The 11,268-nt window shown below is 47.5% G+C and overlaps 1 protein-coding gene across 1 annotated transcript; it reads right to left on the bottom strand.

Annotated features, from left to right (window-relative positions):
- Nucleotides 1-3,884: 3,884 nt before the first annotated feature.
- On the bottom strand, nt 3,885-10,018 carry LOC121849874 (fatty acid-binding protein, liver-like). Its single transcript, XM_042339003.1, has 3 exons — nt 9,276-10,018; nt 5,485-5,657; nt 3,885-4,286 (listed from the first exon to the last, which is right to left on the bottom strand). The coding sequence occupies exons 1-3, from the start codon at nt 9,340-9,342 to the stop codon at nt 4,284-4,286; spliced, it is 243 nt and encodes an 80-aa protein (XP_042194937.1). The 5' UTR covers nt 9,343-10,018; the 3' UTR covers nt 3,885-4,283.
- Between the last annotated feature and the right edge of the window lie 1,250 nt (nt 10,019-11,268).

An 11,268-nucleotide genomic window follows, 5' to 3' on the forward strand; every position in this document is an offset into this window, starting at 1 on the left:
AGGACGCTGAAACCCTCACACATGCATTCAGAACATCCAGGCTTTACTATGCAAACTCACTGCTTATTGGACTCCCCAACTCCTCCCTCCATAGGCTGCAGGTCATCCAGAACTCTGAAGCCGGTGTCCTCTCCCGTACCAGGCTCTGTGACCTTATCACCCCCATCCTTGCTTGACTCCGCTGGCTTCCCATCACTCAGAGGATACAATTCAAATTCCTGGTCCTCACCTTCAAACCCTTATATGGCCTTGCATCACCCTACCTCTGCAACCTCCTGAGCCCCTACAATCCTTCCAGCTCCCTCCGCTCAGCGGGCTCTGGCCTTCTTCACATCCCCTGCCCACCTTTGGCAGGCAGGCCTTCAGCCACTCTGCCTCCACCCTCAGGAACTCCATCCAACAGTCCCTCCTCCTCACCCCCATCCTTACCTCCTTGAAGACAACAACAACAAGATTCCATTTATTGAGCGCCTTTCACTTCGGGAAGACGTCCCAAGGCGCTGTACAGTTGGGTCAGGACCCGAGCAGGGGGGAAACGGTCAGGGTGAGGGGAGGGAAGGGAGGGAGCGAGGAGGGGGCAGAGAGTCGAGAGGGGAGCTGAAGGCACGGTCAAAGAGAAAGGTTTTGAGACCGGCCTTGAAGGAGGAAAGGGAGGAGCCGGCGAAGGCACTGGGGGATAGAGTTCCAGAGCCTCGGTGCTGAGAGGCTGAAGGCCCGGCCACCGATGGTAGGGCGGTTGGGGCGGGGGATGTGGAGCAGACCGGAGCCAGAGGAACGGAGGGTACGGGCAGGTAAGTAGGGGATAGTAGGTCGGAGAGGTAGGAGGGAGCGAGGCCGTGAATGGCCTTGTAGGTGAGGATGAGGATCTTGAATTCGATCCTCTGGGGGATGGAGAGCCAGTGGAGGCGAGCGAGGGTGGGAGTGATGTGGTCCCGAAGCCTGGTGCGGGACAGTACACGAGCTGCAGAGTTCTGAATGACCTGCAGCTTGTGGAGGGAGGGAGGTGGCGGGAAGGCCGGCGAGGAGAGAGTTCCCATAGTCCAGCCTTGAGGTGATAAAGGCGTGGACCAGAGTTTCAGCAGCGTGAGGGGTGAGGTAGTGCCGTAGTCTGGCGATATTCCGGAGGTGATGGAAGGCGGTGCCAGTTGTGGCGCGGATATGAGGGAGAAAGGACAGCTCAGGGTCGAACAGAACCCCGAGGTTCCTGACCGGATGTGAGAGGTTGAGAGTGCAGCCTTGGATGCTGATGCTGTCAGCGCCTGACCAAGACCTATCTTAAGACCCTCCTCTTCGATGGTGCTTTCAATCATCCTGCTTCCCCCCCCGCCCTCCAACCTCCCCAATCCCGACCCCCAGCTCGGGTCCGAAATACTGACTGTCCAGCCCTTTGGGATGTCCTCCCGATGTGAAAAGCGCGATACAAATGTAATTTTGTTGTTCTTTTTGTTAATCTGACGTAACGTTGTACTATACTGAAGTAGAATTGGTAGTTTTATTTTAACAGAAAGTGTTGTGCAATTAATTACACAATGTCCCTTTCACTTGACCTTTATGCTGACAGACTTGTAGACGATATCTCCATCAGTCATTGTCTGGAACGAGATGATAAAATAACAACAACTTGGATTTATATAACGCCCTCAACGCCCGATGGCGTCTCAGAGAGCTTCACAATAACAGATCCCGGGGCCGAGCCAGTGGGAGGGGGAGGAAGGTGACCAAAATTTATGAAGTAGTAACTGTGTACTGTGTAGGGGAACATGACAGCCAGCTTTCATGCAGTAATGCCCCGCAAATAGTCATAAAGTCTGTGGTTTCCTGTAGCTCAGTGGTTAGAGCACTTGTTTTGCAAGCGAGAGACCTGGGTTTGATTCCCGGCAGAGTGAAACCTTGGGGAAGTTTCCTTGCTCCATTACTTATTATGCCTGATAATAATCCCTCAAGAAAAAAAAACAATAATAGAAGACGTGCAAAGCGCTATATCAAATGCAAGAATTATTATTATTATAAAGTCAATGACCGATTTTATCTGGGGCATTGTGGGCCATGACAGCAGGAGAGAGAAACTCTCTTCTCTTTTCCAATAATGCCATAGGATCTTTAACATCCACCGGTAGGTGGGACCTCAGTTTAGTGTCAGCCTGGCTCAGAGGTTACACTCTCACCTCAATTTTCTTTGGTGGAATGGGATTATTACTTCCGGAAAGCGATCCGCCAATCGACTAATTACTGTTAGGTAAACAGGCATTTAGAGTAAGGAAACTTGCCTCAGGTTATGCCCTACCCAGGAATCAAACACAGGTCCTCTCGGTTGCGAGGCGAGTGTGCTAACCACTACACTATGGGATTTCAGAATTTCTTTGAGATGTCCTTCTGATGTGATAAGGCGCTATACCAAACGCAAGGATTATTATTAACGTATCATGAGAAAGACAGCGACTCTGACAATGTAGTACTGCCCCCAGCACTGGACTGGAGCATCAGCCTAGACTGGCAGCTCAAAGTCCCAAAAGTGCAACTTGAACCCACAATCTTCTGACTCAACAACAACAACAAATAACACTGCATATTGGAAAGACATCCCAGGATGCTGGAAAGAAAGAGTGCTGCTGCCATTCACATTGGCAGCATGTCCCAAAGCACTTGTGACTGGGCACCCAAGACAGGAGTAGGAGACAAGCTCGGGTGGGTGGAGGTGTGGGGGTGGGTGGGCGGGATGGGGCGGTGTATGAGTCCGAAAGCACAGTTCAATAGGAAAGACGGCTTCAAAAAGTAAAGCTGATTTTAAAATACTAACAAATTTGGGACGCTGTGAAATGTCAAAAATATCAGAGGAAATCTAGACCCAGGAGGATTCCCCACCACCCCACCCGTACTCTCCCCCCTCCCCCACCCTATGGGCTATAAGACTGAGACGACGTGGAATTTCAGGCCATGACTCAGCTCCCGAAGTGCCTCCCATTGGAGCCTAATCTTTCCAATGTTTGAGGGCTGATGTATTCCACAGACTTGGCATTGCACACACTGACAATCAGCCACGAGGAGCTGAGCAAAGGCTCACCAGGAGTCCTGCTCCCCAACCTCATCCACGTCCATCCAACTTTCCCCAGCCATTCCTCTCAATAGCAACTTACACTAATCAATTTGTTCCCTTTCAGCTCGGTGACAGTCTTCACGTTGTCCATTTTTCCGATCAGTCTAGTGGGTCCATCAGAGTTGACCGTTACCTTGGTGAGAAATATAGAGCTCAGTCATTCATGTGTTCATATGGCTTCAGGGGAGGCCACTTCAATACACTGAGGAAGATCTATTTTGGTTGACTGCCTGACCAGTGGTAGCGCTCTCGCCTCTGGGTCAGGAGGTTGTGGGTTCAAGCATATCGGGACCACTTTACACTGCGAAGCGCTTTGAGACGTCTCGATGATGTGCTAAGGCACTATATCAAATGCAAGGATTATTATAAAATACACAGTCACAACACTTTACCAGTCCTGGACATTGAGCTACAGGACTCCACGAGTTCCAATGCACTTTTCTCCCAGTGTCCTTGTCAACAAATCCCAAATAAAATTGGTCATTTACTTCATGGCTGTTTGTGGGACACTGTTGTGCACAAACTGGCTGCAGCGTTTCGCCCACAAAATATACAGTCAAAACCACTTTACACTGCGAAGCGCTTTGACACGTCTCGATGATGTGCTAACGCACTGTATTAAAAGCAAGGATTATTACAAAGTACACAGACATTACACTTTACCTGTCCTGGACAATAATCCTGACCCATAAAATTCATTGTTAACTTGTGGGACATTGCTGTGGGCACATTGACTGCAACTACACTTTCCAGTAACAGTACAGTTGAAGCGCTTTGAGAGGACTTGATGACTTGGAATTGTTCAACATCAAATATAAGGAATATTATTTATTATTTGTATTATTTATCCCCACTTCCCCATCCACCTTGGTACAGATCTGTTTGAGGTCTATAAGTTCACCTGGTCTCAGCCTTAACACAACTATGCAACGCTTCATCATTTTGTTTCGTTACAATAACATTTCTTAATGTTTCTCAGGTGTCAATCTGGCTCAGTCGATTGCGCTCTCGCCCCTGATTCAGAAGGTTGTGGGCTCAAGTCCCAAACTAGCTCCATTTGGAACTCCTGTAGTTTAGGCTAACACTCCAATGCAGTGCTGGGGGAAAGCTGCATTAACAGAGGTGCCGTCATTCGGATGAGACAAGGTACCCTCTGCCTGTTCAGGCGGATGTTAAAGATCCCGTGGCACTACTGAAAAAGAGAAGAGAGTTTCTCACAATGTCCTGATCGACAATCCTCCAGTTAAATCAGTCAGTCAATTGTTTGTGGGAAATTGCTATGTGCAAAACTGGCTGCCACTTTCGCCTGCAAAATACACAGTGACAGTAAAATCCTTTGAAGCACTTTGAGATGTCTTGATGACAGGATAAAGTGCTGAATCAAATGCAAGGATTATTATTAACCAAAACGGGGTGACATGATGCTGACATGTAGATTTGGTTCTATGATTTTTAAGGTTTACTCTGAATAAGACCAGAGAGAAACCTTATAACAACACAACAGGATTTATTTAGTGCCTTCATACAGAGTAGCTCGGAACGTTTAACAGTGGTGGAGCCTAACACCGAGGCAGGTGAGAGAGGAGGTGACTGTAAGTATGGTTAAACAAGAGCCCAGCCTAACAAATAACATAGAGAGGGTTACAGAGAGCGAGAAGTGAGGGAGAGGTGACAAAGACTTCAGGAAGGAAAGGGAGTTTGATTACAGAAAAAAGATAATAAAAACTATGCGTAGACCTGTGATTTTTTNAAAAGATTGCGTGCAGAAGTGATGTCAGTAAACCCACACTAACTCAGTAGGCCCTTCACATTTTTCCTCGCCACTGGCTCCCTGTCATAGAACAAATCGATTTCCAGATCCTCTCACTCGTCTACAAATCCCTTCACATTCTGAGACCTCCCTACCTTTATGATTTGCTTTCTCTCCGCTAGCTCTGGCCTCCTGCTCATCCTTCGTCCCCTCTGCTCCATCATCAGCAGCCGTGCTTTCAGCCACTGCACACCAAAGCTTTGGAACTCTATCCCACAATCCCTCCACCTTGCCTCCTCTTTCTCCTCTTTTAGATCATGACTGAAGACTTTCCTCTTTGACTGAGTTTAAGGTCACCACCTCCCTCCCCCCGGCTCAATGTCATGCTCCGCCATTGTTTAAGCGCTCTGAGACATTGCCCTGTGTGAAGAGCGCTGTGTAAATTCAAGTTCTTGTCATGCATTTAATTTTTAGCTGTTGGTACGGGAGGAGATTTTGAAATGCCATCTCCATACCTCGCCTCTCACTAGCCAAATGACTATCTTCTGTGCTGTGAATATCTATGGCTGTATGAAGCATGGCGTGCCCTGGCATCAAGTCTCAGATGAATGTTTGGAGTCACGTGATTGAGGTAAGTTACCTTGAACTTTTTTCCAGTGAAGGTATGAATCATTGCCTCTTTCCCCAGAGTAAACTCGTTGACGTGTTGCCTGTTGCTTAATGAGGTGATCATTTTGAAATGGTCGCCTTCTTGGATGATATCGGTCACCCAGCCAATGGCCTTAGTTTGCTCAATGTCTTCATTTGAGAGACCTAGAAATAAACAGATCATAATTTCAAATGGTCAATTGTACCTATTTACCTAAGTCCATATTAACCTGTCTGCTTCCTCCCACCATCGGCGGTCAGGCCAACTGCGTCTCTGCCCCCACCCTTTGGAACTCCTCCCCAAGGTCCCTTCACCTCACTCCCTCCCTTGCCTCCTTCAAGGCAAGTTTCAAGATCTTCTTCGACCCCGCCTTCAGTCACCCTCCTGCCCGACCCTCCCTACCTTCCAACCGTCCTGATCCCAACTCCCTGCTCAGGTCCAAAACCTTGACTAACCAGCGCCTTAGAATGCCCTCTTGACGTGAAAGGTGCTATAAAAATGTAATTTGTTGTTATTGTATTTATTTGTGGATTTCTTAACACAACAATTAAGGACTTTTTCCAATGGAGCAGAATAAATATTATTACATTTACATATTTACGTTTAAATATTACATTTGATACAGCGCCTTTTCACGTTGTTACAAAATCTCAAAATACTAAATAATAATTCTTGCATTTGATGTAGCATCTTAGCATGTCGTTGAGATGTCTCAAAGTGCTTTACAGGAAATCCACAAGATTAGGGCCCATGGAATTAAGGGGAATATATTAACATGGATTGAAGAATGGCTGACGGGAAGAAACCAAAGAGTATGGATAAATGGATCCTTCTGAGATTGGCGGGATGTGACTAGTGGAATGCCACAAGGATCAGTGCTTGGGCCTCAACTATTTACAATCCACATCAACGATCTAGATGAGGACATCGAACTTAATATATCTAAATTCGCGGATGACACTAAACTAGTAGGGAGACTAAACACCGAGGATGACATTAGAAAAAGGCAACGAGATATAGACAGGTTAGGTGAGTGGGCAAATAGGTGGCAGATGAAGTATAATGTAGGGAAGTGTGAATTCATCCACCTCGGTGAGAAAAACAGAAGAGCAGATTATTTTTTAGAAGGGGAGTGACGAGATAGTGTTAGCGTTCAGAGGGACTTGGGTGTCCTTGTACACCAGTCACAAAAGTTATTTTACAGGTATAGCAAGCAATCAGGAAGGCTAACAGTATGTTGGCATTTGTTACAAAAGGGTTAGAATATAAGATTAGGGTAGTTTTGCTGCAACTGTACAAGGCCCTGGTGAGAGCACACCTGTGTGTGCAGTTTTGGTCTCCTTATTTAAGAAAGGACGTACTTGCCTTGGAGGAGTTACAATGTAGATTCATTAGGTTGGTACCAGGGATGAGGTCGATGAGTTATGAGGATAGGTTGAGTAATTTAGGCCTATATTCTCTGGAATATAGAAGAATGAGAGGTGATCTTATAGAAACCTATAAGATTATTAAGGTGCATGACAGAATAGATAGTGGGAGACTTTTTCCCTGGTTGGAGAAACTATAACCCGGGTCCACAGTCTTAAAATTCGGGGTAAGCCCTTTCGCACTGACTTGAGGAAAAACTTCTTCACTCAGAGGGTAGTGCATTTATGGAATTCTCTACCCCAAAGGGCTGTAGATTCTCAGTCCTTGAACGTATTCAAGACTGAGATTGATAGATTTCTTCTGGATAAAAAGATTAAGCGATATGGGGATAAGGCGGGTGGGTGGAGTTAGAATAGATCAGCCATGATCTTATTGAAAGGCGGGGCAGGCTAGAGGGGCCGAATGGTCTACTCCTGCTGCTAATTCTTATGTTCTTATGATATACTGTAAAGTGAAGTGACTGTGTGTTTTTGTGGGTGAATGTGGCAGACAATTTGCACTCAGCAACATCCCACAAAGAGCCATGAAGTGAGTAATCAATTATATTTGCGGGATTGTCGGTCAGGACCCCAGGAGAGAGAAACTCCTTTCTCTTTTTGGTTAGTGCCATGGGACCATTAACATCCACCTGAACAGGCAAAGGGGACCTTGGTTTAACATCTCATTTGAAGGATGGAACCCCAGCATTCCATTTGAGTTTCAGGCTAGGCTATATGGGTTTCAAGTCCTAATGTAGGACTTCAAGCCACAACCTTCTGACTGAAAGTAGATAGTGCTACCAATTGAGCCAGGCTGATGCTTCAGAAGGGATTGATAGTGCTTTGCTGGAGCACCACAAAACAGCCAAACAGGGCAACAAATATCCTTCAGTTTGGTGGTGGGCAGCTGGTGGGGGCACAGTTGCAAGATTGCTGATATGCTGGATTGTCAGATGAAATGTTAAACAAAGATCCATCTATTCCTGTTCAAATCCCTTCATGCTCTGGCACCTTCCTACCTCTCCAACCTGCTTACTCCTGAACCCACTACCCGTTGCTTCCACTCGACTGGCTCTGGCCTCCTGCTTGACCATCGGTGGCTGTACTTTCAGCCACTTTGCCCCGTCCTTCCCCATCTTCAGGTTCCGCCTGAAGACTCTTAGACTCTTCAGCTGTGCCTAGGGTCACCTGCCCATGAGCTCAGTGTCATGCTTTACCACTGTCAAGTGCTCTGGGATGCTATATAAATGCAAATTGTTATTGTTAATGGTAAGGATCCCATGGTGCTATTCGTAAAGAGAAGGTGCAAACAATCCCCAGATAAAATTGATTACTCACTCCATGGCTGTTTGCGAAACCGGGAGGTAAAGACTTGTGTTGTTTGGATGGGTTGGGTTGTTTTGCCCTTCTCTGGGCTGGATTTGGTTCTGTTTGGTTGGTTCCTGGTCTAGATTTCATAACACTGGGTTGGGTTACTGCCCCCCCCCAACCCGCCTCACCCACAAACACACCCCAACACACACACATACTATTTTTACTAATTTGCCCACTGTATAATTCATTGCACACGACGTATCTGTTCTGCAATATCCAATGCATATATCTACGTTAGTCTCACATTTTTAAATATAGCAGTTGCTCTGTGTATGTTCTTAAACTCAGATCAACAATGATCCAGGATAGATTGAATGCCATCGCAATCCTATCTATTGCGCACGGTTTGACACATTCATTAAGTTTTGATCAAACCCTGGGTTTGCTGATTCCTAACGGGTAGTGTGGTCCCAGCTGGACAAGCAGCGGTAAAGCTTGCCAGACAGTTCTCTCAATGGCAAGCTGTGCAGCTTTAACTGGTTAAACTTCAGCAGGTACCCCATCACACGCTTTTGGGTCCTCAAGCCTTGGATCTTGTCAGAGGATGCCTGGTACTCTTCGGAATTAGATAAGCGGCATTCAGCTCTCCAAGGAAATAGTGTACATTCCATTCTAATACATGAGAATTTCCACGTGTAGAAGGGATGCATGGAATATTGCTACGTATTTTATAGTTGAGCATAAGTAGCCAATTTGCGCACAACAATGTCCCACAAACAGCCGTGAAATGAAGTGTCACATCAAACGTTTCAGTGCTCCCCCCTCCCCCCCAACACTGCAGCCACTACACCCTGAAATTCTGGAACACTCTCTCTCAATCCTTCCACCTTGTCCCCTCCTTCCCCATCTTCAAGTTGCGCCTGATGACCTTCCTCTTCGACCTAGGGTCAACCCCCCTTTCCCCCGGCTCGGTGTTGTGCTCCACCACTGTCAAGCGCTCTGGGACCCTGCATGAGGGGAGCTATATAAATGCAAGTTGTTTTCGTCAGCCCAGACACTCACCAATAGCTCTCATAAATGGTTCAAAGTTCTCCTGACTCTCCAGTTCATACTGCCCAGTGAAGGCCATGACTATGGTTCTCTTCTCTGTCTCTCTCTAATGGAGCAGAAGGTCCTTTGTCAAATCGTTGCTTTCCTTTGAGGGGATTGAGGCTTTGCTGTACGTACATTGATAACCCAGTGGTTTGATTGTGACTCACGTTCGATTGTTATTTCATTGTCTTGTTTTATTACTGACACAGCAATGCTCTTGTAGCCCTCCTCCTCCCTCACCCACCATCCTCCTGCCTTCAGATTTGCCTCCTGTCCTGAAGGCAAGTCTGCTAACCTCAGTTCTCTCTGTCTTTGGCCAAGCTGCACATGTTTAGGGTACCTACCTTCAGAGACATCTTATGCTGTTTTTACCAGTTACCTTGATTGTGACGCTCCAACTCCAGACTCCCCCGCCCCCACTCACGATTGGGTACTTAATGGGCGGATGGGGTTGGGGTTTGGCAAGCAGTCTGTCAATTTCTGCCTTGGTCATGAGCATCCTTTTCAACTCCAGCTACTTCCCCTTTATCGGGTCCTTCATCTTCTTCATTTTCTTGTTTTTTTTGTGGTCTCTTGTCAGCCACGATCCACTGTCTATCTTCTTTGGGGCTCTGGATTAGCATAAGGAGGGGAGATGTCTATGCTCCCCCTGTGAATCCCAATGTTGAAGTGTTAGGAGAGTTGGATCAAGTTCCCCTAGCTGTCCCAGTGGAGGCCGTAATCATGGTCGAAGAGGAAGGTTTTCAGGGGGTTTTGAAATAAAGTGGAGAGAGGGGTCAAGACGGAGGGATTGAGTGAGAGTGGTCCAGAGTTTTGGGGCGTAGTGGCTGAAAGCGGAACTTCAGATGGTGGGGTTGGAGGGTGCAAGGGACAAACAGGAGGCCAGTGCTAGTCGAGCGGAGGCGCCGGTTGGGGGATTGGGGAGTGAAGAGGTTGGGCGTCTCTTTGACCGTGCCTTCAGCTCCCCTCTCGACTCTCTACCCCCTCCTCGCTCCCTCCCTTCCCTCCCCTCACCCTGACCATTTCCCCCTTGCTCGGGTCCTGACCCAACTGTACAGCGCCTTGGGACGTCCTCCCGACGTGAAAGGCGCTCAATAAATGGAATCTTGTTGTTGTTGTTGAAGAGGTAGGGAGGTGCCAGAGAGTGAAGGGATTTGAACACGAGTTTGAGGATCTTGAAGTCGATCCGTTCGGTAATGGGGAGCCAGTGGAGGCTGACCAGAACTGGTGAGATGGGGTTACGGAGCTTGGTTCAGGTCATTATGTGGGCGGCAGAGTTCTGAATGAGCTGGATCTTTTAGATAGTGGAGCTGGGGAGACCGGCGAGTAGGTAGTTTGAGCAATCCAGGCAGGAGGTGACAAATGCATGCATGAGAGTTTGGGCTGCATTTGGGGTAAGGTATGGTCGGAGGCAGGCAATGCGGTGGAGGTGGAAGAACGCGGTCCTGGATGTGGGGAGGAAGGACAGCTGGGTGTCAAACCAGATGCCTAGATTGTGCATTGGCTTGGTGAGTCTGAGGCAGAGCCCAGGGAAGTTGAGGAGTTCAGATCCGCAGGAGTGAAGACGTTGACGGAAGCCAAGGAGTATGGCTTCCGACTTGTCCACATTCAGCTGCAGGAAGTTTACACTGATCCAGATCCTGATGTCTGTCAGACACACTGATAGAACGTCGGCAGATCTGGAGTTGGTACTGGAGGAGGCAAAGTAGATTTGTGTATCATCCGCATACATGACACCGAAACAGTCACTACACTTCACAACAATTTCCCATAAAGTGTTTCAATGTCAGGATCATTATTATTTGGCAGCTTGGCTCAGTCAGTAGCACTTTTGCTTGAGAGTCAGAAGTTCGTGGGGTCCAAGCTTTACATTGAGGCTCTGAACTCACTGTCTACACCTTCACTTCAGTGCAGTGCTGGGGGGAGCGCTCCGTTGTTGAAGATGCCGTATTTTGGATGAGAA

Source organism: Callorhinchus milii, unplaced genomic scaffold (assembly GCF_018977255.1).
Source record: "Callorhinchus milii isolate IMCB2004 unplaced genomic scaffold, IMCB_Cmil_1.0 Scaffold1, whole genome shotgun sequence".
In the NCBI taxonomy this organism is placed as follows: Eukaryota; Metazoa; Chordata; class Chondrichthyes; order Chimaeriformes; family Callorhinchidae; genus Callorhinchus; species Callorhinchus milii.

Coding starts and splice junctions, on each gene's coding strand:
- LOC121849874 (XM_042339003.1), bottom strand. CDS start 9,342: ATGGCCTTCACTGGGCAGTATGAACTGGAGAGTCAGGAGAACTTTGAA. Junction 5,658..9,275: donor ACCATTTATGAGAGCTATTG/GTGAGTGTCTGG, acceptor GTTTATTTCTAG/GTCTCTCAAATGAAGACATT.